The following is a 22869-nucleotide window of genomic DNA, read 5'->3' as shown; positions in this document are numbered from 1 at the left end:
GAAAGTCGGTTGTTCGTAATACCGTAAAACACGTATGCACATTTTTAGTGCACATTTCTTCCTGAAACTTTTTTTTTCCTACATACATTTTGTAATTGAAATTTTAGCGTTTGAAAACAATCGCTGGAAGTCCTTGCCGGTAAATGTTCTTACAGTTGTTTAAAAAATAAGTTGAAAGTGTAAAAAAGAAGCTTTTTGAAACTTAACTTTTAGAATAAATGCTGCAAAAAATAATATAGGAGGTTAAAAAAATTGAAAAATAAAGAGAGAGCATATTCAGATTTCTTAGTCAAAAGATTATTCTGGCACTTACTAGGCTACTACGCTTTTGTTCTTTTCCCTCTTCGTCGCAAAAAAAGTATTACAATGGCACTGCATTGTATAAAAATTCGACAAGCGATTTTAAAGAATTGTATCTTAACTCGCCGATTTTTTATTCTTCTCTAGAACTTCCGTCGAGAAACTCAAATGATCGGCTGTGAAAGCTTTTGGCCGATTTTTGGCGACATTTAAGAAAGCTCTTAGCAAAAATGTTCCATTTTCGAAGAAGAGAATAGAAACAATGATTTTAACGAGTCAGAATAGAAAATGTTTTATGGGGAGCAACCTGACAATGACGGTTTCATCAAAAGAACTGCTATGAAATATTCATAACTCTGAATCTGTGTGTGACATCTTGCAAAGTTAACAAAATGTTTTTACTGCTGGGACTATTTTTTTGCTTTTAGTGTATCTGAAGTTGTTGAAGGGTACGAGAGAAAAAAAAATTTAAATATGGGTGTTGTATAGTGAAGTTATGGGGAAGGTTTTTTCTCGTTAACATTTTTCTCATGGAAATATTGATTCCTTACTGTAACTGCAATCTGCTGCGCAATGGATGTAAACTAGAAGTTGAGTTGAAGATTATGAATTATGTATTTTCAGATTTGGTCTTTTTGCCGATGCAAGAAAGTCTGACTGTTATTTTTTATTATTCGTTTTTTTTTTTTTTTTTTTTTTGTTTCTTTATTATTTGACGACTAGATTCGTTTACTGATGTTTAACACACCAGCCATATTCATTGCGTAACACAGTAAATGCTGTGCAGTTTTTTACAGATTTAAGTCTTGAACGAAAAATAGTAGAACACTCAATATGCTAGAGTGTAATTTACGTAATAATAGTTCAAAAAATAAAAGTTGTAACAGTTGTAAAGTTGTAACAGTGTAATTACAACTAAACAAATAATTTAGTTGTAATTACAATGTTAAAAAAGTTCCTGAAATATTAAGGTAAAAGTTACTGGCATCCATGTTGCCAGTAACTATTACCGTGAAATAATATTTTACTGTAAAATTTTACGGTAGAATAAGGGAGAGTTAAAAAACTCAAAATACGAACTGCAGATTCGATCTCGGGACCTTCGAAATGGCAGGCGGCTTTGCTGCCTACCATACGAGTAGGGACGCATCGAGTAAGGGAAATACGGTTTTATATGCTTTGCACTATAAGTCACGTGGTGTATCAATTGGTGTATCAATCGTTTATTTTCTTCGGTAAAATTTTTTTCTGTACTGTAAACACTACATTTTACAGTAATATTTACCATAAAAGTTTCCTGAATTTTTAACAGTGTACCTTATTAGAATAATTACCTTAGTAGAGAACAATTCAGATGTACTAATAATTTTAGCAGTTTTATGAGCATTAAAAATAAGTATTAATTAAGATGAATGCAAGATTAGTTTTCTTAGCTGTACTGTGTTGCTGAAAAAATAAATACAACAGCATTTGCACTTCATAAAATCAGTCCCGGGAATATCGGTTCGTCATTACTGTATTGTGTGCATTCACAATGTCACCACTACTTGGGAGATCAGTCAAGGGTACCACGTTCCTTTATAAACTTCAAAATAGTCACTTAAAAAGTCGATAAAAATAAGTTCTCAACTGCAAATAAAGTAACTAAACGAATTATGAATCATATACTCAATTATTGTCAATGTGTGACCTTAGTAAAACTATACAAAATTTGCATTGAAAGAACATTTAATTTTTTTTTTTTTTTGAGTGTGACTTTTGATAGCAATTAGTGTTAGTTAGAATATTTGTATCTTTATTGCTAGTAAGTCATTTTTAAATGTTGCCTTTAAACTATACTATTGAAAATAAACCAGGGGTTTCGCAAAAAAATTGGATTCTAAAAAGAGTTCATCAAAGAAATTGAGAAATGCTGCAACAAAAAGCAACTTTATTCCAATTCTCAGTATAAGAATACGCTTTACCAGCTGTTTATGTAAGGCATGAAATGTTTCATTGCGCATTTTTTCTATTGTGCACGCCTGTAAAACCATTGTTTTATTTTTAAAATATGTTTTCCTTTCCAGATACGTGTAGTTTTCCGAGCCGCTGGACGGGCAGTTGGTTTCAAAAAGGTAGCCCGGATCCGATCCGAATCTACAATGGCACCGTCTCCACTAAAGGCACGTGCAGAGACAACGACGGAGACAAATTCCTCATTGAAAACACGTGAGTCTCAAAAACTTTCACTTACTATGTTAGCAATTACAGTATTTTCTTACATAAATATTATTTGTATTGGCCAGTACAGAAAATGTCCATTTTTTATGAACTCAATGGGACTAGGGTTTCCATTCCCGTGCCAGATTCAATTCCGCGGGATTTCGGGATTGTAAAGAGCCAATCCCGTGGGATCCCGAGAGTTAGATTTAAGTCTTCTAAAAATTTAATTTTAATGTCACATAAGAAATGTTGTGCTTTTTAGGAAGACTGCTTTTGTTACTTGAATTAGTATTTTTCTTGAATTCCGTACACCAATCATAAAGCACAACAAAATCAGAACCCTGTTAACAATTATCGTTTGATACGCAAAAGGGCAAAAGTGTGCCCTAAAAAATCCAACCAATCGTAACTAGTTTCCAATATCGCTCCATTCTCAGTCACGAGGGATTTCGGGATCCCGCGAGAATGACTAATTTTTCAAAAAGTTAAATTTATGTGTCAAAAAGAAAAAGTTGTGCTTTTAGGAAGGAGTGCTTTTGTTACATGAATTAATCTTTATCTCGTATTCATTCTTGATTTCGAATTCTTATTCCTCGATATCTCATTTTCTCTTTTTAAGTAACTTGAAAATAAAACAAGATGTTTAATAATGTTAAAAGTTTTACGACGTATAAAATAATCCTTACTGAAATATAAAATTTTCAGCCAAAGACTAACAAGTCATGAAACCACATTAAAAGTTCGATTGAAATTTAAAATAATCTCCAACTTATTTGTCAAAAACAGTAAAAATTCCTTTAGAATAAAATGAGGAGCAAAAATGGCGTGAACGTAAACCATATTTTTCTGTTTTCTCTAAATTAGAAAATAAGCAAGTCGCCAAGTGCCAATATTTATCTCTACTCTACGTTTTCCGATGCTGATAAAAATTACTGCATTCTGTTGAAAAACTAAAAGAGAAAATCAGATATGCAAAAAATTTATTACCACTACTGCTCGGATTTCTGCTATGAAATATGTTTGAATTTCAGAATATTTTTCGGCGCCAATGTTAAAAATGTAGGCACCAATGCCACCAGACACACAATTATGTATAACTTTGGCATAAGATTTTTTTGTCGAGTGATTTTTTTGACCTCCGCAATCTTCTTATTTTCAAAACATTGGTGTTATTGTCAGTCAGCTGTTCTTTTTTAATTCTTTTTTAGTCTTTAAGAATGAAGTATTTGTTGTTGTTTTCGATAAGTTGAAATATTTTAATTTCCCACTGGTTTTTTAACCTTGGTTTAGATGTTGGATTTTATTTTATTCATTTTTTTTTGTGACGATTGTCCAAAAAATGTCGAAATTTTGTTTTTCGTGTGTTCCCAAAGCAACATTACGCGAATCGAATGCAAAACGTTAAATAGAATTAAAATTAAACAAGTTGCAATAACATGAAATTAATGTTTTTTTTTCTTCACTCGGATATCATGTGACGTGACACTATGCCGTAGGCGTTATTGTTAATGTTTCGTGTTACAATTATAGTTACTGGATGACTGGACGTATTGTTTAGTTCTAATAAGATGGGTTCCGATATACAAATGATTAAATAGTTCTAATTGCTAAAATAAGGGGAAACCCTTTGAGATGGAACTTGCATGTTCGTATAGTTGTCACAATAACTGCAGATCTGGTGATCGATATAGTCTAGACTTCTTAGATTGGTAAGCACTGTTCAAGGGGTATTTTCTTTTCAAGGACATTTAGAAAGTTCTAAATTGTTCTTCAACATTCCTTAAAATAAATCACCTTAACGTTTTGTGAATATACTGAGCCGAGGGAAAAAATATAAAGGGCACTCGAAAGAAAAAAAAAAGAAAACCACCAGTTATTTACAAGATTCAGATAAGAAAGTGAGCGATATAAGATTTCCTTGTCAGTGACATACAGCGCTGGCATCCCGAATCAGGAAATGTAGCAATTCCTCCTCTCGCTCCTTGTCCTCCCAAAAAGAAATGAACTCATAGAAGGTCAAACATCATCCTATCAGCCAGAAAAAATATTATCCCGATCCCTTGAATGATATTAATGCAAAAGCTAAACCGAAAAAAAAAAAAAAAAAGCAAAATGAACGTGTTTAATTTTTGTCTAGAACCAATCCTTAATTGCGAAGCGTTTAATCTTAAACAGACTGAAAACTTCTGCGATTGGGACCGAACTCCCAAAAAGAAATGAACTCACTCGAGGTCAGGCCTTATCCTATCCGCCAGGATAGGCATTAGCCTAATCCCTTGAACAAAACTAATGCAAAAAAAACGAAGCCAAAACAGAAAACAAAATGAACGTTTTGAAAATTTTTGTCACATGCAATCCTTTATTCCGGAGCGTTTAATCTGAAACAGACCCAAACTTCTCCGAGTGGGACCGAATTGCATCCTGTTGGGATGGAAGTCCACGAAACATCACGTGAGCGAAAAAAACTTTTTTAATTAAAATCAATTGTAGCCCATTTTCTCTCTTATTAGATCTAAATGAAGTAAATTGCCACTGGGACAGCGGAAGAATTCTTTTGCTCATCCCTTTTCGCTTCTTTGTTGATAATTCCTTTTCTCTTTATTGATCACTCAGTGGAATAAATACCCGTAGGGATTTTTCTTGCAAGTTGCTGGGGAATTTCTCGAAGAGAGCAATGGATTAAGGGATAAATATACAGTCTCCTACACTGATGTACGTGCAAGGAACTGTCAGTCTCAGGCTTAACGGTGTATTCTTTGCCTGTCACAAAGCCCCAGTATTTGGGGTGCGCGAGATCTTTTCCCTCAAGTTCTGATAATAGGATCATCGATTTTTGATATGAAAAGCATTTTCAAACTTTTTTTTCCAGCTCCTTTTTGGCAAAGAAAAGCGTTAAACGAAAAATTTGAAGTCTAATGCATTTAACGTTTATCGAGAAGTAATAGACGATGAAATTATTTTTACGGTGGAAAGAACAGTTCAGGTTTTGAATATAATGTATAGTGTTAATCGATTTATTCTGTTTTTAAGTATCTTGGAAGTATATGAATTGTTAATGGCATGTTGTGTTTTCGTATATACTGTAGAAACGTTTAACCCGGAGTTGAAAGGACTGAAATGTTATTTTCCTGTTTTAAACGGTGTATTCAAGGAGCCGAAGTCAAAAGCATGGAATTGATAATGTTAAATTGTATTAACTTAGAATCTCTTGTGAAAGAAATATAATTTTTTAGCAGTTTTTTTAAACAAATCCTTGATATTTTCGTGCATTTCCATCGTAATAGACAAACATTTATGGGAAGAAAATGTCCCTGCAGCTTAAAAATCGCATTAACTATCTGAAATGTAGTTGTACTTTATATGTGATGACAGAAATTAGATTAGTATGGTTACTCTATTTTAGTAATTATGTAATTATGAATATAAAACTATCGCCGTGACAGACTAACGTTCATTACTATGTACTTTCATATTACTTTCATATTAACTTAAAAAAAAAAAAAAATTTTACTGAAAGTAACCTTATTTATCTATTTTCTGTCATCACATGCAATTTAAATCCATATTTCAGATAAATACTATATGCAAATTAAAAGTTATATAAGCTTTATCTTCCCTGTAAATGTCCCCTGCTCCCAAAACTGCATTGAGACGGGCCTCCAAATGTGTGAATCCGCCTCTGACGAACTATAGTTTTATGAAATTTAATAATATAGTCCAGTGGGGCTCAATATTTTTCTGCCCGAGAGCCGCACCTCATATGACAGTCATTTTCGCGGGCCAGAACACGCATAAAATTTCAAAATATTTCATTCTCTTCCAAATAATATAGGAAATGTTAGAAAATCACAAACCAATTATTGTTGTTATAATTACTCGATGCTTATTTCATTGAATACATGTTTTTCAGAAATCAATTTCTGGGCATTCGGCGCCAAATTTGTGACATTGTCACTAATCGCTTTTCGATTTGTAACATTGAACAAAACAACGGGCTACACTGATCAGCTTCGCGGTCCGGATTCAGACCGCGGGCCACACGTTGAGCACCACTGATATAGTATGTAAAAAGTTTTAAGGTTCACTCGGGAGAAAAAAGGTTTATTTTTTGGAATTCGTATGGTTTGTTGGGAAAGCGTATCGCGTTGCAGAAACCATGTGAAATCACCACAGTGCGGTGGACAGGAAAAGGGCAGTAACTGCAAATTTTTCATTTTTCATATTTTTGCATTTTTGTCATCTATTGTACGTTAGCTTTTTTGTACAAGCTTGCTTGTTTGGTTTCCGCTGAAAAAAAGGCGAAAAAATCGTCTAATGTCAACGTTTCCTTATTGTTATTACTGAATCCAGCACACACTTCTTCAAATATTTCTAAAACTCATTTCTGAAGATACTGCCGTTTACCTGCCCATGGCAGCATACTCAAACAGATAAGATTGAGTAGGAAAATGCTTGCATACATGCACCAAAAATTTTGCTCCGCTATGCAATTCATTTAATATGGCTTCGGTAGTTATTATCGCGTAATTTTGGATGACTGGACCATATTTTAGATATGCTTCTGTAGTTTTATACCAATAATGGACTCAGTAAGACCAGTGGTGCCTAATCTACGGCCCTCGAGCCATATGTGGCCCGTCGCTACGTTTAATGTCACGAAAAGAAAAATACATTCTGAAATTTCCAAAACTACTTATCTTCATTTGATGTTATGAATAATTGTTGCAAATATAAAGTCAAATAGTCATAAATCGATTTCTAAACGAGCTGATGTGTGCCTCGCATGACTTCCTTTTACTCCAATTTAATGTCATTTTCCCATTACTGGCAATTTTAATGTGATTCAATTGTTTACTTTCTAAATATCACCAACAGTGGCCGAATTAAAACCAGATTTTTAAAAAATCGCCAAATTTGTAGCCAAGTTGACGAAAAAACTTGGCGACCAAAAGACTGGCGATATATCGCCAAGTGTATGCCAAATTGTAACACCACTTGAGTTTACATCGAAATTAACAATGATTTCCCCCCAAAAAGGGGCAAAAGACCCGCTTAGAAGCACCCGAATGCAACCAAAAGGGGAGGTGCACAACTAGACCCCACTAGGAGTCTACGTACAAAATTTCAACTTTTTAGGACATACCGTTAGTTATGCGATATACATACGCACATACATACATACGTACATACAGACGTCACGAGAACACTCGTTGTAACTAACTCGGGAACCGTCAAAATGAATATTTCGCGTGTGTATACGTTCTTAAGCACTTATCCACGTGTGGTCGAGTCAGAAAATAACTCAACATTTATTCGGGGGTGAGCAAAATGGAAATTAAGGTCGATTTTTGAGTGAAATTTTTTTCGCGAATACAATACTTCCCTTTTTGTAAAAGGAAATGAAAACAGATGTAAAGTTTATATCAAAAAACAACCACGCAGTAATGATGGCAGCAGTTTTTGGTTTGTTTTCCCATGATATCTAGAAAAAAATTTTAATGATATAATTAAATTTTATATTTGTTCTGGCCTCCGTAATTCTTCTTAACATTAGGTTCGGCCACGAGTCAAAAAAATCGGCACCACCGAGTGAACCTATTAACATTTTGGCGAGACTGCTACAGATAGAGAAATTGTAGTCAGTTTCTGCTGCATAATGAACACTTTCTATAAAAAATTTCAAATATTTTTCTTTCCTATATAAATCCCCATTTTACACATCAGAAAAAAACATACACAGTCACATATTATGTATATATTTTTTTCCTTCTGAAATATGCAAATGCATGCAATGGAGGTTGATCTTACCGGCACGACATGACAAAGCACGTGATGTTGCATGTCAAAATTCATCATATATATGATTGCAATGTCTCCAGAATACACAGACTTTCACTGAATCCAAAATCGAAAGCACGTAGCTCATTCCTAAAGAAACATGCATTGGACTTTTGCTTATTCCTCACATTCCGGACCTTTTATTCCCAAAAATATTCCACATTTGTTCGGAGTTTGAAATGGCACGATTATGAATCGCGAGCCTTTTAGCGCAAGTGATATTGTTTTTGTTTTAATGTGCAATGAATATTAAAGACGTGGCTTTTTGAAAGGAGGTTTTTTTCCCTTGACTGTTTCTTTTAATGGTAATGCATATGTTTTTTTTTTTTTTTTTCAAATTAGGGCAGTGAATAAAAACAAATTAAATAATTTTGTGCAAATGAATTATTTAAAATGTATGTTCTTTAATTACGTACAAGTGCGTTTGTGTTTAGTTCTTGTGTTTGTCGACCCAAAAATTAGCAGTTTAATGACAGCAAAAAAAAGACGATATTTATTATGTGTGAAAAATAATTTTATTTATTGTTCAAAGTCATTGAGGGCCTTTTAGTTTTATTGCTTTCGGATTATACGAATTTGATTGACACAGTGTTCTTTGCTAGTACCAGTCTGAAAGTTAATTCACAAGCATTACCATATTCTTATTTTAGTATACGATCACACGATATTGCTGAATTATTTGTCAGAAACAAATGTTAGCTTTATAATTACAACAGGAGTTTTGAATATATTATGTTTTTCTTTTTTGATACGTCCTAACACGAGGTGGTCAGTTGGATCAACTTTTCAAAAATGTTGCCCGTGGACTAGTTGTCTGGCGTTTTTCGTTGTCTTCACTCTGGCAAACTTAGTTAAATCAACTTTCTTCTAATAAGCAGAAATTATTCGAGCAGCTACTGCACAACGCTATTAAAACTGAAGTGAGTTGACTCAACTAAGCTTACTCGCGTATGGAGCGAAAGCTTGTCAACGTCCCGCTGAGTTCAGTCAACTAAAGTTGATTCAACTCATCTGGATGAGAATGGTTGCTCCTCACGTGCCTGGCGTGCTTGACGAGTATACTGATCGAAAATGGAGAAAGTTAATGGAGTCCGTTTTTTAAAACTCTCTTCCCTTTTTTTCCCTTTTTCCTGTAAGTTTTACTGTAATCTCTTTTATCTATTATTAGTAGTTGATAACAAGTGCAGTTGCATCATTGATTCATTGAATTGGAACTACAAAAAAAAAGTTTGAAAAAAAGAAGAAAAAACTACATTACTTTCCGGTCCCTCTAATAGTTTTCGTCCAGGCATATTTCATGTTAATTTAATATTTATATTTAAAAGTACTGTTGTGGAAAATTTAGCATTAAAGAGTAAGATTACCTTTATCACTTTTATGAGTTATTGCAGCGTAATTCACGGATACTGAATGGTTATTTTTTGTTTTTTCCCCGTCTTAAAAAAATGAAATCCTAGTTTCGGGCTCTCTAGAATTATTTTACTTCGAGAAGTAAGAACCCAATGAAGAGAAACAGGAGAAATGGCTAGTTTTTTTAGCAATGTTACAAAAAATGTCTCTCAAAGCTTGCCTTCTTACTGATAAGGATAAGTGGTGGGAGATCAAGAATTTTATCGATAAGATAAAGAGAAGAAACCCAATGAAAATGGAAAAAAAATAGAAGCTGCGATGTTTTAGAAGTTGAAAATAAATTCAATTTTTCACGGCATCGATTTTTTTTCCATACGTTTCAGAATTTTTTTTTTTCCAAACTCTGCTTCATTTCGGCGGAAATATAAATGGTGCTCGATTTTTTACGTATTTTCTCCTAAACTAAAAAATAAATGAAACCTATTTGTCCGCCGATTTTCAATCGCGTGTAATTAATTAGTATTTAATCTCTAATCGTATTTTTTTCGAAACACAGAAAAATTCCATATATATATAACTGTGTAGAGTAGGCTCAACAGTGAATGAACAGCGCGTTAATTTCTTCGAAAAAAAGTTTAAAAACATTTTTCTTAGATAAATTGACAGTAGTAACTTTTCTGTGTTCATTTCCAGAAAGAAAAGAACAAAAAAATGCTGTGTTTGTCTACTGTGTGCATTCACTGAGACGGCACACTTTTTTTCATTTAACCCCCCCCCCCCCTCAACACATGATGCAAAACTATAAAATTTCCCTCAATTTTTTAAAAAAATATATATTATCTGAAATGTTTTTTTTTTTTTTTTTTTGTCTTCTGCCTGGTCGGGGTCTACCCTACAGAGAGAAAGAGAGAGAGAAAGAAAGTACGAAAAAAATTAGCCTAACGGAAATTGGGCCTGAAGGAATTTAATTTCATTTATTTTTCTGAGAAACCTGAAGTGGTAATATTAAAATTTTGGGAAAAACGTTGATGAGGTTTTTATAGTAGCACATATATCCTTTCTGTCCTCATGGTTTTCTAACTTTCTCAGTTTTGATGTTTGATCTTTACCTAAACCTAATATTGCTCAGGTAAAAAACTATTAATTTATTAATGATTGGTTCTTTTTATTATTAGCTTAAACAAATTTTCAACTTTTAAATCATGCTGTATTTGTAACGACACCAGTTTCTCGTTCAAGGACAATGATTGATTGAACAAAATTTTTGATATCCCCCCCCCCCCTTCTCTTTTTCATGACATGTCCTTTTTACTAATATGCACATATCGTGGATAAAAATTGTATTATACTTATCCTGCTGTCAAAATTAATTTTTACTACTACATAGTTTCCAGAAACACTAGGAATTTAAGCATAAATTGGCTTTTTTTTGGAAATGCAAATTAAGTTAGTATGGATTATCTGATTAAGTTTAATTACTCTTGATTACCCCTTTCTTTGAAAGAAAATACAAGCAAGAAACATTTATTTTATGCAAATGTTATTTATCCCTTTTCATAGTAAATACTTTTTCGTGATGCCACGTCTAGTTTGTCTCCCCTTTTCTCAAGTTTTAAACGCATAACTCATTTATGCAAACTCTATTGTTCCTTTGTCAGAAACCTAAATTGACTTTGATTTTTAAGAAAAACCCGACATTTTTAGCCCGCACTGGAATATCATATGAGTAACGAAGAGCATTTACAATTCAAATTTGACATCGCATTTGTTATTTGTTTATGGGGGAGCCAATAAAATAATACCCAAACAAATGTTTTTAGTTTGTTTTTGCATACTCTCATGCGCTCTTATTTCATTTGCTCTGTTGCACGCTGAGAGCGGACGGTTTCCGGGGCTTTGCATTATTCCGGGTAAATTCCTTTTTAATGCCAGTCGGGAATTTCATTAGCATCGATTGTGCGTTTCCAAGACATTTGATATTAAAATTTATGGTTTTCATATTTTCTACGTAGGTTTTTTGTTTTTTCTTCTTCAAGAATGCTTGAATATTTACCATAGTAGTGGCTTTGGAACATTATATTCAAACAAAGCATTTGTGAAACAGAAAACTTAATGTTATGAAATTATGGTAGAGCTAAGCAACGTACTTCTTGAAAAATGAAAATATTTTTTTCAGAAAAAAAAAAGAGGTTCTATTTTCGTTTGTTGTTAAGACAACGCTTGCTTGTTCAATGCGGAATATATATTTGACGTTTGTGTCAATTTTTAGAAGATATAGTTGTTTTATTTTTAAAGAAATGCTCAAATAATTTTGAAATAGATATTTAATTCAGCTGTTTCGTTCTTAAGAGCAACAATCATTTAAACAAATAATAATAATGACAGTAATTTTTGGAAGCTGTACATTTACCGTTCAGTACTTCATTGAAAAAGGGGGGGGGGGGATGTCACTTTGCACTGTAAAGTCGATTCAGAAACGTTCCTGGAAAATAATGGGCAGCTGATGTGCCTGATTTCTGCCAGTAACATATCTCGCAAAAACCAAAAACGTTTTCCGCAAAAATTCAGTAACCATCCTGAAATTGTCCTGGAAATCTCCTGAAAAATTCAGAAATCTTCCCATTTAAAGCCATACGTGTCTCTGGAATTAAGAATAAACTTATTTAGATTTAATATAACGGCTAGGCACCTTCCTGATTTATCAAGAAAGTTTTACAAGCAGTACTGCAAACATGACCAAAGAATTGCAAGTAATTATCGAGAATTTTACTTTCCTGCCATTCTTCCAAAGCTACGTAGTCCATGGACTTATTCGCTCCCTTTGGGATCTTAAACAGTCTGGACCATTGAGAAGGAATAGACGGAGAGAGTGCAACCCTACTATCCGATACGGCAACAGTACCATGTGACTTGGGAAGCAATTTCGAGTTGACCGTAACCGCTGAAGAAGTTTTCATTAGCTGAAGCCATGCATGATAAAAACCTTTAACTGTAGAAGGGAAAAATTAGATTTATATTAATAGTGCAGTATTCTATCGAAGTGGGGAGAGGGAGTTGGATGATAGGCCTGTATTTGTATCGTTACTTATTTATTTATTTATTATTATGCGGTAAAGGAGTTGGAGCCAGAGTTGCTCTGATTTGTAGCCCCGACTTCATAATGAGCACCGTCGCGTCGTCTGAAAAATATTTAATGCCAAAAGAGCGATTGCGTGCCAAAACGCGACAACTTCCCAGCCAAACAAGTCACCTGACCTGGGAAACATTGGGTCCCAAGCTTATTTCACTGAGACATTTACTATGGCTCCTTCCATTAGTATTCCTTCTCAATAGCCTGGACGGCCCGTAATCGAACTGAAGCCAGAAGTGAAGAGTGAAGCCTGAAGTGAGAAGTGTGCATTTGTGCGACTTGTAGTAATGCAGAAAACTTTTTGACAGTGATACTTGATTTTTCCAAGAAGTGTATAAAAACCATGAAAATCCGAAGACGTTATACGAAAATACTCAGTAACGTTTCGGAGTTTTTTTACAGTGTATGAGTGCTTTTCTTTTATCTTTCACTTAATATACCTTTAAAATATGTTGAGTAGTTTTCCAGAATATCTTTTTCTTATCTTTTAACATAGCATATATTTTGGAAAATGTATAGTAAATTTTAGTACGATGTTTTTTTTTTTTTTTTTAATTTAAATATAAAAAAAACTTTTTTTGAAAAATATGTCAAGTAGTTTATTAGAATATCGTTCTTTTATGTTTTTGTAAGCGTATACCCTACTCTAAATGTATCAGTACATTTTTTTAAATGCTTCAATTTAAAATATTGCATATTTTTTAAATACCAATTTTCAGTATACTTCTATTTTTTGCAGCATATTACACATTTTCCGAATCATTTTTAAAGTTAAACACTGAAATATTATGTTTTGACTTTGAAATACTTTTTAGAGTTGTCTGAAATTGTTATTTAAATTATAATATTAAAAAAACCGAATGCCTCAAAGTATTCTCTAAAATTCAAGAGTATCTTTCAATGTCTAAAAATAATATCTGAAATTTCAAAATTTGTCGCGATATTTTGATTATTTTATGATCTAAAGTTTCTAATTAGCATAAAAACGTTTTTCCCCTTCTTTTCATCGAATAATCAAGTTCAATAGCGTTAATTTCCTCTCTGCATGTAAATAAAACATTTTTTCTGTATTTTTCGAATTTTACATAAAATTAGTTTTTTTTTAATAAATGCTACACATTTTACATAAAATACAGTACAAATTCGTTTATCCGGACTGACTGGCACCTAAAGCAATCCGGATGATAGGAAATCCGGATAATTCTGATAATAAGCAAAACGAGACGTTAAATTAGCAAATTTAATGTTCATTGCGACAAAAAAAAAAAAACTATAGTTCGTTTATAAGTATAACTAAAGTTGTTTAAAAGACAATTAAAAAATTTCAAAACAATTTTTGCCTATTTTCTATACAAAAAAGAAATTCACTGTTTTCTGGTGCAATTATGAATGCAATTATGACAGTGCATTTGACCAATGCACTGTCAAATTAACGCTTTATTTACTAGTAGTACCCGCTCGGCTTTACCCGTAATAGAAAATTAAAACGTCTTTTGGTTGCCTGTCGATTTACAAATAATATATGGTGAGTTTTCTCACCAACTGGCCTGTGCCCATGTTACAGTTCCACGTTATGATAATTTCGTAATTTACTCGTTCATCTTATGATAATTTTGTTCTTAAAAGAACCAGATCGAATTTTCGAAAAATCGCTTCGAGGTGGACACCCCCATGCTACAAACTAACTTTGTGCCAAATTTCATGAAAATCGGCCGAACGGTCTAGGCGCTATGCGCGTCAAAGGGATCCTGACAGAGGTCAGGACAGAGAGATCCTGACAGACAGAGAGACTTTCAGCTATGTTATTAGTAATTAGTGGTACCCGCACTTCTTTGCCCATAATAGAAAAATCAAAAGGTCTTTTGGTTCGCCTGTATATTTACAAATAATGTGTGGTGAATTTTCTCGCCAATTGGCTTGTACCCATGTTACGGTTCCACGTTATGATAATTTTGTATCTTGCCAAATGGCTTGTGCCCATGTTACGGTTCCACGTTATGATAATTTCGTAATTTACTTGCTCATCTTAGGATAATTGTTCTTAAAATTGGAAAAGAAAAAGAACCACATCAAATTTTCGAAAAATCGCTTCGAGGTGCACACCCCCATGCTACAAACTAACTTTGTGCCAAATTTCATGAAAATCGGCCGAACGGTCTAGGCTCTATGTGCGTCAAAGGGATCCTGACAGAGGTCAAGACAGAGAGATCCTGACAGACAGAGAGACTTTCAGCTATGTTATTAGTAGTAATTAGTGGTACCCGCACTTCTTTGCCCGTAATAGAAAAATTTAAAGGTCTTTTGGTTCGCCTGTATATTTACAAATAATGTGTGGTGAATTTTCTCGCCAATTGGCTTGTACCCATGTTATAATTCCACGTTATGATAATTTTGTATCTTGCCAATTGGCTTGTGCCCATGTTACGGTTCCACGTTATGATAATTTCGTTATTTACTTGCTCATCTTAGGATAATCGTACTTAAAATTGGAATAGAAAAAGAACCATATCGAATTTTTGAAAAATCGACATGCTACAAACTATCTTTGTGCAAATTTCATGAAAATCGGCTGAACGGTCTAGGCGCTATGCGCGTCAGAGATCCGAACGCAGAGACTTTCAGCTTTATTATTAGTAAAGATAGTCTGGTAGCAGTTCGTTTGTTAGATTACCTTAATTTTTTGTACAATCTATGTATATCTATGTATGCTGTACATTTTAATCAACACAAAAAGTGAATGTTCCGTGCACTTTTTGTGCAATTCTTGCTATTATATTTAAAATTATCTACGTAAACATTAAAAAAAAACATACTCACAATTTTGAGCCGGATAATCTGGACGTTCGGATAAACGGTGTCCAGATAAGCATGGTTCTACTGTCTAGATCAGCCATTCTTAACTGGTGGACCGTCACCGGTCCGAAGAAATTTCGACTTGTCCACATTCAAAAACAAAAAAATCTTTACTATAATCACTCACGCAAATATGTAATATCCTATGCGTCATCATTTATGTGAATTTTGTTATTAATTTCATAGTTTTCTATGATTTTCAGGAATATTTATTATTTATGCGTAACTATTACAACAATTGCTTACTTTATTTTAATTTTTGAGTATTTTTTGTAACTTCTTTAACAGAAAGTAAAGTTAAATTAATGTATTTTTTAATTACTTTATTGTATCCTTACGTTGTAGAAAAAAAAAAAGAGAGAAAAATCTCAGCCTTTTAAAAAAAGAGAAAAGATAAGAAAAACAAAACGAGAAAAAAAAAGGGGGCAAGAAGCTCACCGGACCTTTTTTTTTTTTTTTTTTGAGGACTATTAAAAAGATTTTTTTTAAATAATCCTTAAATAAAAGGTCCCTCCCCCCTTTTCCCTCTTTAAAAAAAAGAATGAAGGAAAAAAAGGCAGAAAGGAAAAGATAAAAAAAAACATCACCGGTCCGTGATATTTTTTTTTTTTTTTCAAAAGTTCCGTCCGAAAAGAACGAAGAAGCGCTGGTCTTGAGTCTTAGTGCATGATATGAAAGAACTGCTCCGTAATGTTTGTTTTTCCGTCATGTGATAATCTTAAAAAAGAAAACTTCTTTACAGCGTAACTTCGTGTAATAGCTAAATCCTGCTTCTTACTTTCCTGTAGATATTTTCTTTCTTAAAAACGCCAATGAACCGTATTTTCAGAATCATAATTTCATAATTAATTCGTAAATTCATAAATATTCTACTTCCAGCTGTTTTTTTCGGTCTCGGTTTTCTCCCCTAAGGTTGGGATATATGCGAGAGAAAAAGAGCTCTGTAATGTTTGTCTTTCCTTCTATACGTATTAAGGTAAAGAAAAGCGTTTTACAGTTTTTCGCTTGAACATAAATCTACGCTTTTAAAATTGCCTCGATTAACTAGGAGCCATCAAACATTTTAAAATTTAATTAAAAAAAAGTTGTTGAACGAATTTTTAACTGAATTAATCCTTACCTGAGTGGTAAAGGGAACTGTGTCGCAAAAAAGAAAGCTCTTTTGCTTTTCCTTTTACGTGAGCTAAAAAAGAATTTGTGCATTTTTAACAACTGAAATGTTCATGAATATTTGTGGAACATTATAGTGTTTACTTATGCAAAAATAAAAATTGAGCTGTTTTAAATCCAGGGTTGACCAGCGGCGTTCTGAAATATTTTGATTAAATCATTCAATGTATTAATATTTAGTTGTAGTCAATGTGTTATGAATAGTATTTGTTTAAAAAAAGCATGTTTAAAAATCATATGGAACGTAATGAAGCTAAAACCGTTGATTAAAAAAATGAAAATATCATAAGAATAATGTCTCACCTCATATTGAAATTTAGGACATAAAATAGTCATTATATGAAATTTTTAAATGCCCGTTTGGAAATTTTCAAAGCAGTCTTCCCTTCATAATAGGAATTTTCCTTTCAGTTTCAAATAAATGGATGACTGATTACTATAAATAAAAAAAGTAACAGTAAAAAACACTGCTCGTAATGACTTTCATTTTTCACTCCGTTAGAGGTAAAGGTTAGATAATATTTTCAGAGTTCTGGTGGGTGGTTGTGGCGCCATCTAGTATGTGGTTTTTGAAACATAACACGACCCTTTTTCTTGACTTGTCACAAGAACATCTTAAAAATTGAACTCACAAGGTTTTTTTTTCTTTTCTTTTTTTTTTTAATTATTAATTATCTTTTCTTTTCTTTTATATTATTTGTTTAGTTTTTTTTATCTCACTTTCTTATTTATTTTTTTTTAACTGAAACGTGAATCGTTTACTTTTATTTGGTAATCTTAAGATACGTACCAAAATAAATATATATGAAAGCAAATCATCATTTCTATATATATTAAATTAAATTGAAATGCCTTTATATATTGATAAATTAGCTTTGCATTGTAAATGTTTAACGTTGCTGCAGTTGTTGAATTGCGAAATATCCATTTCTTTTGCTTTTAATATTAAAAGTAATTTTAGCATGTTCATTAATATGAATATCAATATTTTAAGAGTTGAAAATGAGTAAATAAATCATATTTTGTAAAAACTTTTGCTAAATAATTTGCCAACGAAATAATTAATTGCTTCTTTCATGGCGCACCGTAGTCAATCAACAAATGCAAAAGACGCCGATCCATAGCCGATTTTACACTTGAGATTTCTTTATTCTTAGAAAAATGTTTTTTCCCTTCTTTTTTTTTCTATTTTTTATTTAAAAGTTTTTCTATTATTATTTGTTTGCCATTGAAAAGTCAGTTTACTATGAAAAATAGCCTAAATCTGTGCTCTTTTTAAATTAAATATTTCAAAATTGAAATTGTTTTCCAGTAATTATCTTACATGTAATTCTTTGTGGGGCGTGGCATAAGATTTGAGGTTATTAATTATTGCCGAATGGCAATGATTAAATGTAAACGAACCGCCCATTTTAGCACGTTTGATTAGATTCGATTTGTAATGCACATTTTTTTTTTTTTAACCTTAAGTGAACATTTTAGTAGATCCGCATGGTGTAATTAGAAGTTCTTGGAAGCCCGGCTCACAGTTGAACTGGAGCCTCTATTCAGTCTAAGAAGATCTTAATCAGATACAGCTGATCCGATGACACAACTATACAGTCGGATCCCGACTTACACGAGGGATGCGTTCCAAAACTTCTCGCGTAAGTCGAAATTTCGCGTTGTGGAAAAATGTTGTGTATGTGACATTTTAGAAATTTTTAAACACCTTTCAAACTGTTTTAGACCGTTTTTTAACTGTGTCTTACCGATACTCGCAAAAAGAGCTAAATTTTTCCGTATTTTTTTAAAGAGCTGCATTACTTAAACACTGCACTGTAAGAGTACTATACAGTAGATACAATAAGTTTCATTTATAATTTAAAAATTAAAGATGATTTATGCTGCGTAATCTGATTGTCATTCTAATATATTTTTAAGTACACTACAGTAGCTTCGAATTTGCTTTTATAACATTTAAATCTATGGTGACACTCCTCTTTCAAGGTTTCTATTCTCTACAATACAAGAGCAGATTCCAATTTTATATTGTTTGCATTTTGCTTAAACATTGCTCTGCGAGCTTCATATTAAAACTAAGGGCTGGTCATGATTCCTTTCCAAATATTTTCGTGTTGAGAGCAAGAAATTCGCGTTAGTTCTAAAATTTGTTGCTCCTGAAAAACTCGTGTTATAGCCATTTCGCGTAAGTCGGATCGCGTTGTAACGGGAGGCGACTCTAATTGGGACAAACCTACCCTGACAATGTCGTAATGCTGCGTTTAGGATCTGCGTAGCCTTCACTGTGCTGTCAGGCTAGGTTTGCACCAATTATAGATTTGTCAACCAGAAAGTCTAACTGAATGCGAAAATAGGCTTTATACTCGCCAAATGCAAATAAGTAATCGCAAAAACTTGCTTAAGGACAATAATAAATTCATCTAGATTGATGTTTCGAGTTCTTCTAAATACCGGAAATAAGCACTTTTTGTAATGTGCTTTACCGGAAAAAGGACATGAACAGCAGTAACAAACTTAAGATTCATTTCTTTGCTGATGTAGCTAAAATAAAATCGATTGTGACCACCGGACCATAACGCCATCTTTCGAAACACTAAAACACAAATTGAAGTGAGCATGATAGAATACCATTTTGGAAATGTGACCGATGGAGTGGAGAGTTTCGGTTGTGTTTTTGGGAGAGTTAGGAAACTCACAATGATTCGAATACTAAAATATTTGAACTATCTACTGAAGACATACACAGAATCTTTAAATTTTTGAAACGTTTGTATTCATTTATTTTGTATTTTTCCAGAACGTTATTTAAATGGAGTTTTCCACTTTTTGCAGTGAGATCTTCAATTGTAAACAATATGTTTAAAATAAGCTGCTAGATTTAATGCTTCCAAGTGCCATTTTTAAATTCATCATTTTTTTAATGTGTAACAATTATTTTATGTAGTGTATCGCAACACATAGTTATTTCCTATAAAATATCCGGCGCAAGTGTTCAAATAAATAGTTTTTGTTTTTCGTATTGGGCTATTCGCAATAAAGTTAATAAGAAACGCTGAAGTTCTTTTCATTTAATTTGATAGGGAACATAATGTCTAGGTTAAAGAATACTTCCCGTTTTCATTCGAAAAAAAATAATAAAAATACTGATAAGTTATAGTTATATAAGTGTTTCGTAAAACAACCTTAGATAAAATACTTCCAGAAAAAGAAAACAAAATAACACAATAAGTCCCAAATTATAACAATTTAATAAAAGATAGCAAGCAACGAGGCACTAAAGAAAACCTGAAAAAAACATATATTTAAACAAAGACGTTGATGTATTTTTGCTCCTCCCCTCATGACTCAGAAATTGAATCGCGATTGGTGGAAACAAAATTTAGGAATATTCCCCACAGACGATCAAACATTGCTGCCGCTGTTCTATGCCCACATTCAGCGAACAAGAAAAACGCATTTCGGCAACAAAAAGGAAGAAATATATAAATGAGAAAACCTAGAGAACACACAGCAGATGCGACAGGGGAAATAAAAAACTGAATTTCATAAAAAAAGAAAGTCAAAACAATAGTTCTACATCAGAGCGGGAAATCAACTTTTGTGCTTCTGTTTGTTTCTTTTGCCAATGTAAGGATTTTTTTTCTTTTTTTTTTTTTTTTTTTTGTTCCTAAAACGTGGGAGAAGGTCAAAATCGGTTGTTGTTCCGAGTAGTAATATCAGAATGTTGTGAGCCAAGATTTACTCAAAATATGATTTTGAAAAAAAGGTATTAACGTCACGTAGGACAGAAACGCATACAGAAATACGATATGGGACGTTGTATTCTCCTAATCCCCGTAGTTATAAATATTTCTAGTCTTCAAATGGTAGTGATATGGTTTTCTATGATGAATGCTCGGCAAGTTTCAATCTACAAAGTGGTCATGGCATAAAAACGGACTCTGCTATTTGGTTTTTAAAAGCTGTTCCTTTTACTAGAATAAGGAGCAATGTATACGCTTTATTCGAAAGAATAAACAAATGATATTTGCAAGATAACATATCCAGAAAAAGAAATGTTGAAATAGAAATATTTTTTTGCGAGAAAGAAAAAGGGTACATTCTATCTTATTATTTCTCAATTGACCTGCACTATTCTGTATTATTTCGAATTGGTATTGCAGAGTGTGAACGTGCAGTATAGTTGAGGTATCAAATGAGGCAGTGAGAAAAACAAAGATATGTAAGTGGACTTTTTTATAATTTTGAGTAAAATGCGCTTTAAGTTCAGATCCTAGGTAGTCTTTCATTGAATTTTTTTTCTAAATCAAGCTGTATAGCAGCACCCACCAGTGCTACTAATCCCATATCTTTCCTTAAAACAAAGGAGAGGTTTCCTACCAATTGTGATGATTATCTCCAAATTTTTAATTTTGGCACTTACATCCCTTTACTTCTCACTGCCGCAAATGGTAATTTTATTGTGTACCATTATATTTTTGTTCTCGCTTATTTATGTCACTATAATAATATATTACACTTGTGGTGCAGGTTTGGGAATGATATTAATTTCTTCGTTATGATACAGTGATGCCCAAGCTACGGCCCGTGAATCTTAATCCATGTAGCCCGTTTTTATGTTCAATGTTCTGAATCGAAAATTGTGGTTTGAAACTTTCCAAAACTGCCGATCCTCTTCATCCGGTAGTTAACAGTCTGACTCCTTCACTCCAAAATCGGTTCGACTCCGCAGCCATGGCAGAAACGCGGACCCGGAGGGGAAATTATCGAATCCAACGCTTGGAATTTTTAAGCCTTTGACTCCAGACTCAAACTCCGACTTTTGTACCCATAAATCCATTTGACTCCAACTCCATGGCCCTGGTTTTAAGTCATGTTATCAATCCTAGTACAGTTGAGCCCGCTGTTTGAAATATCGGTTCAAAGAATTTCCCGCATATTGTAATAAATTTCAATTCATCAAACCGTTGTAATTTGTTATTTTGATCCCGAATCATAGAATATCCGCTTATTAGATTAACTTTTCGTGGCAAGTTGGCAATTTCATTAAGCTGACTCAACTGCATGAAAATACGTTTTAGAATCACTCTTTAATCACCCTTCACTCCCAGGAGAGAATTCTGCCGCACCACATCACAATGATATCATTGAACGACTGCAGATTTCTGCATACTATAGTATCTCCTATATGCTGCAGCAATAAAAAAATATCTTTCTCAAAACTTAATCCAAATAAAACTTTTCTCTAGGAAAAAGTTTCATTGCGGAAAAATAACCCTCTCTGCTTTTAAAGCCTTAAAATTGTTCAAAAAAATCCAGTTTTATAAAACCTTTTAGCCATTGTACACTCTTCGCGCTCCTCGTCTCTAATGTTGAAGAATGTCACTGGGCCCGAAGGCATCGGGCACAATCTCCTCCGATAATGAAATCAATTCTCGCACATAAAGAAATGTCACATCATCTAAGCACATTCAAGAACGAGGGAGAAGTATTAACATGGAGAAAGCTCTTTTTTGCTTCTCGTATATAAGCTCACTCTGGCCGCCTTTTTACGAGAGCCAAGCTTTTACTGATACCTATTTACCCCAAGGGGTCCCCCGAGTTGAAATTTATTCCGTTCAGGCCCTATAGCTACTTGACGTTAGGTGAAGCGTGAAATAGGCCCTCACGCAACATGGGATGCTTTGCAACGATAGTAACTTTCGGGGACTTCGAAATTTCTTTCGAGTTTGTAGTTCATCCGCTTTTTGTAAAACGGTTTCGCTAAGCTTCTTTTTTTTTTTCTACTTTTGCTGATAGCTTTGATTTTTAGTGTATTGTGCGTGCTATTCGTTACCTGTAGTGGTTTTGAAGGCAGTTCTTGTGAAAAAGTTGTCAGACTTTCGCCGGCGAAGTTATTTTTGAAAATGCGTAAATATTTGTATTTGAATGATTTCTTTCAATGTTGGGAACTTGCAAAAGTTGTTTTTCAAAAACTTGAAGTGTTTCGCAAAAAAAGAGGGATTTTTACCCTCCGAAAACTG

At 33.2% G+C, this 22869-nt stretch overlaps 1 protein-coding gene across 1 annotated transcript in view; it reads left to right on the top strand.

Annotated features, from left to right (window-relative positions):
* The window catches only part of LOC129228234 (uncharacterized), a 327142-nt gene that overhangs the window by 251810 nt on the left and 52463 nt on the right, over nucleotides 1–22869 (top strand). Inside the window, exon 2 of the mRNA XM_054862900.1 lies at nucleotides 2367–2508. Within this exon, the coding sequence (XP_054718875.1) occupies nucleotides 2367–2508 (142 nt within the window). The remainder of the gene's footprint in view (nucleotides 1–2366; nucleotides 2509–22869) is intronic.

Source organism: Uloborus diversus, chromosome 8 (assembly GCF_026930045.1).
Source record: "Uloborus diversus isolate 005 chromosome 8, Udiv.v.3.1, whole genome shotgun sequence".
Classification (NCBI taxonomy): domain Eukaryota; kingdom Metazoa; phylum Arthropoda; class Arachnida; order Araneae; family Uloboridae; genus Uloborus; species Uloborus diversus.
This window is presented reverse-complemented; position numbering and strand designations above follow the sequence as displayed.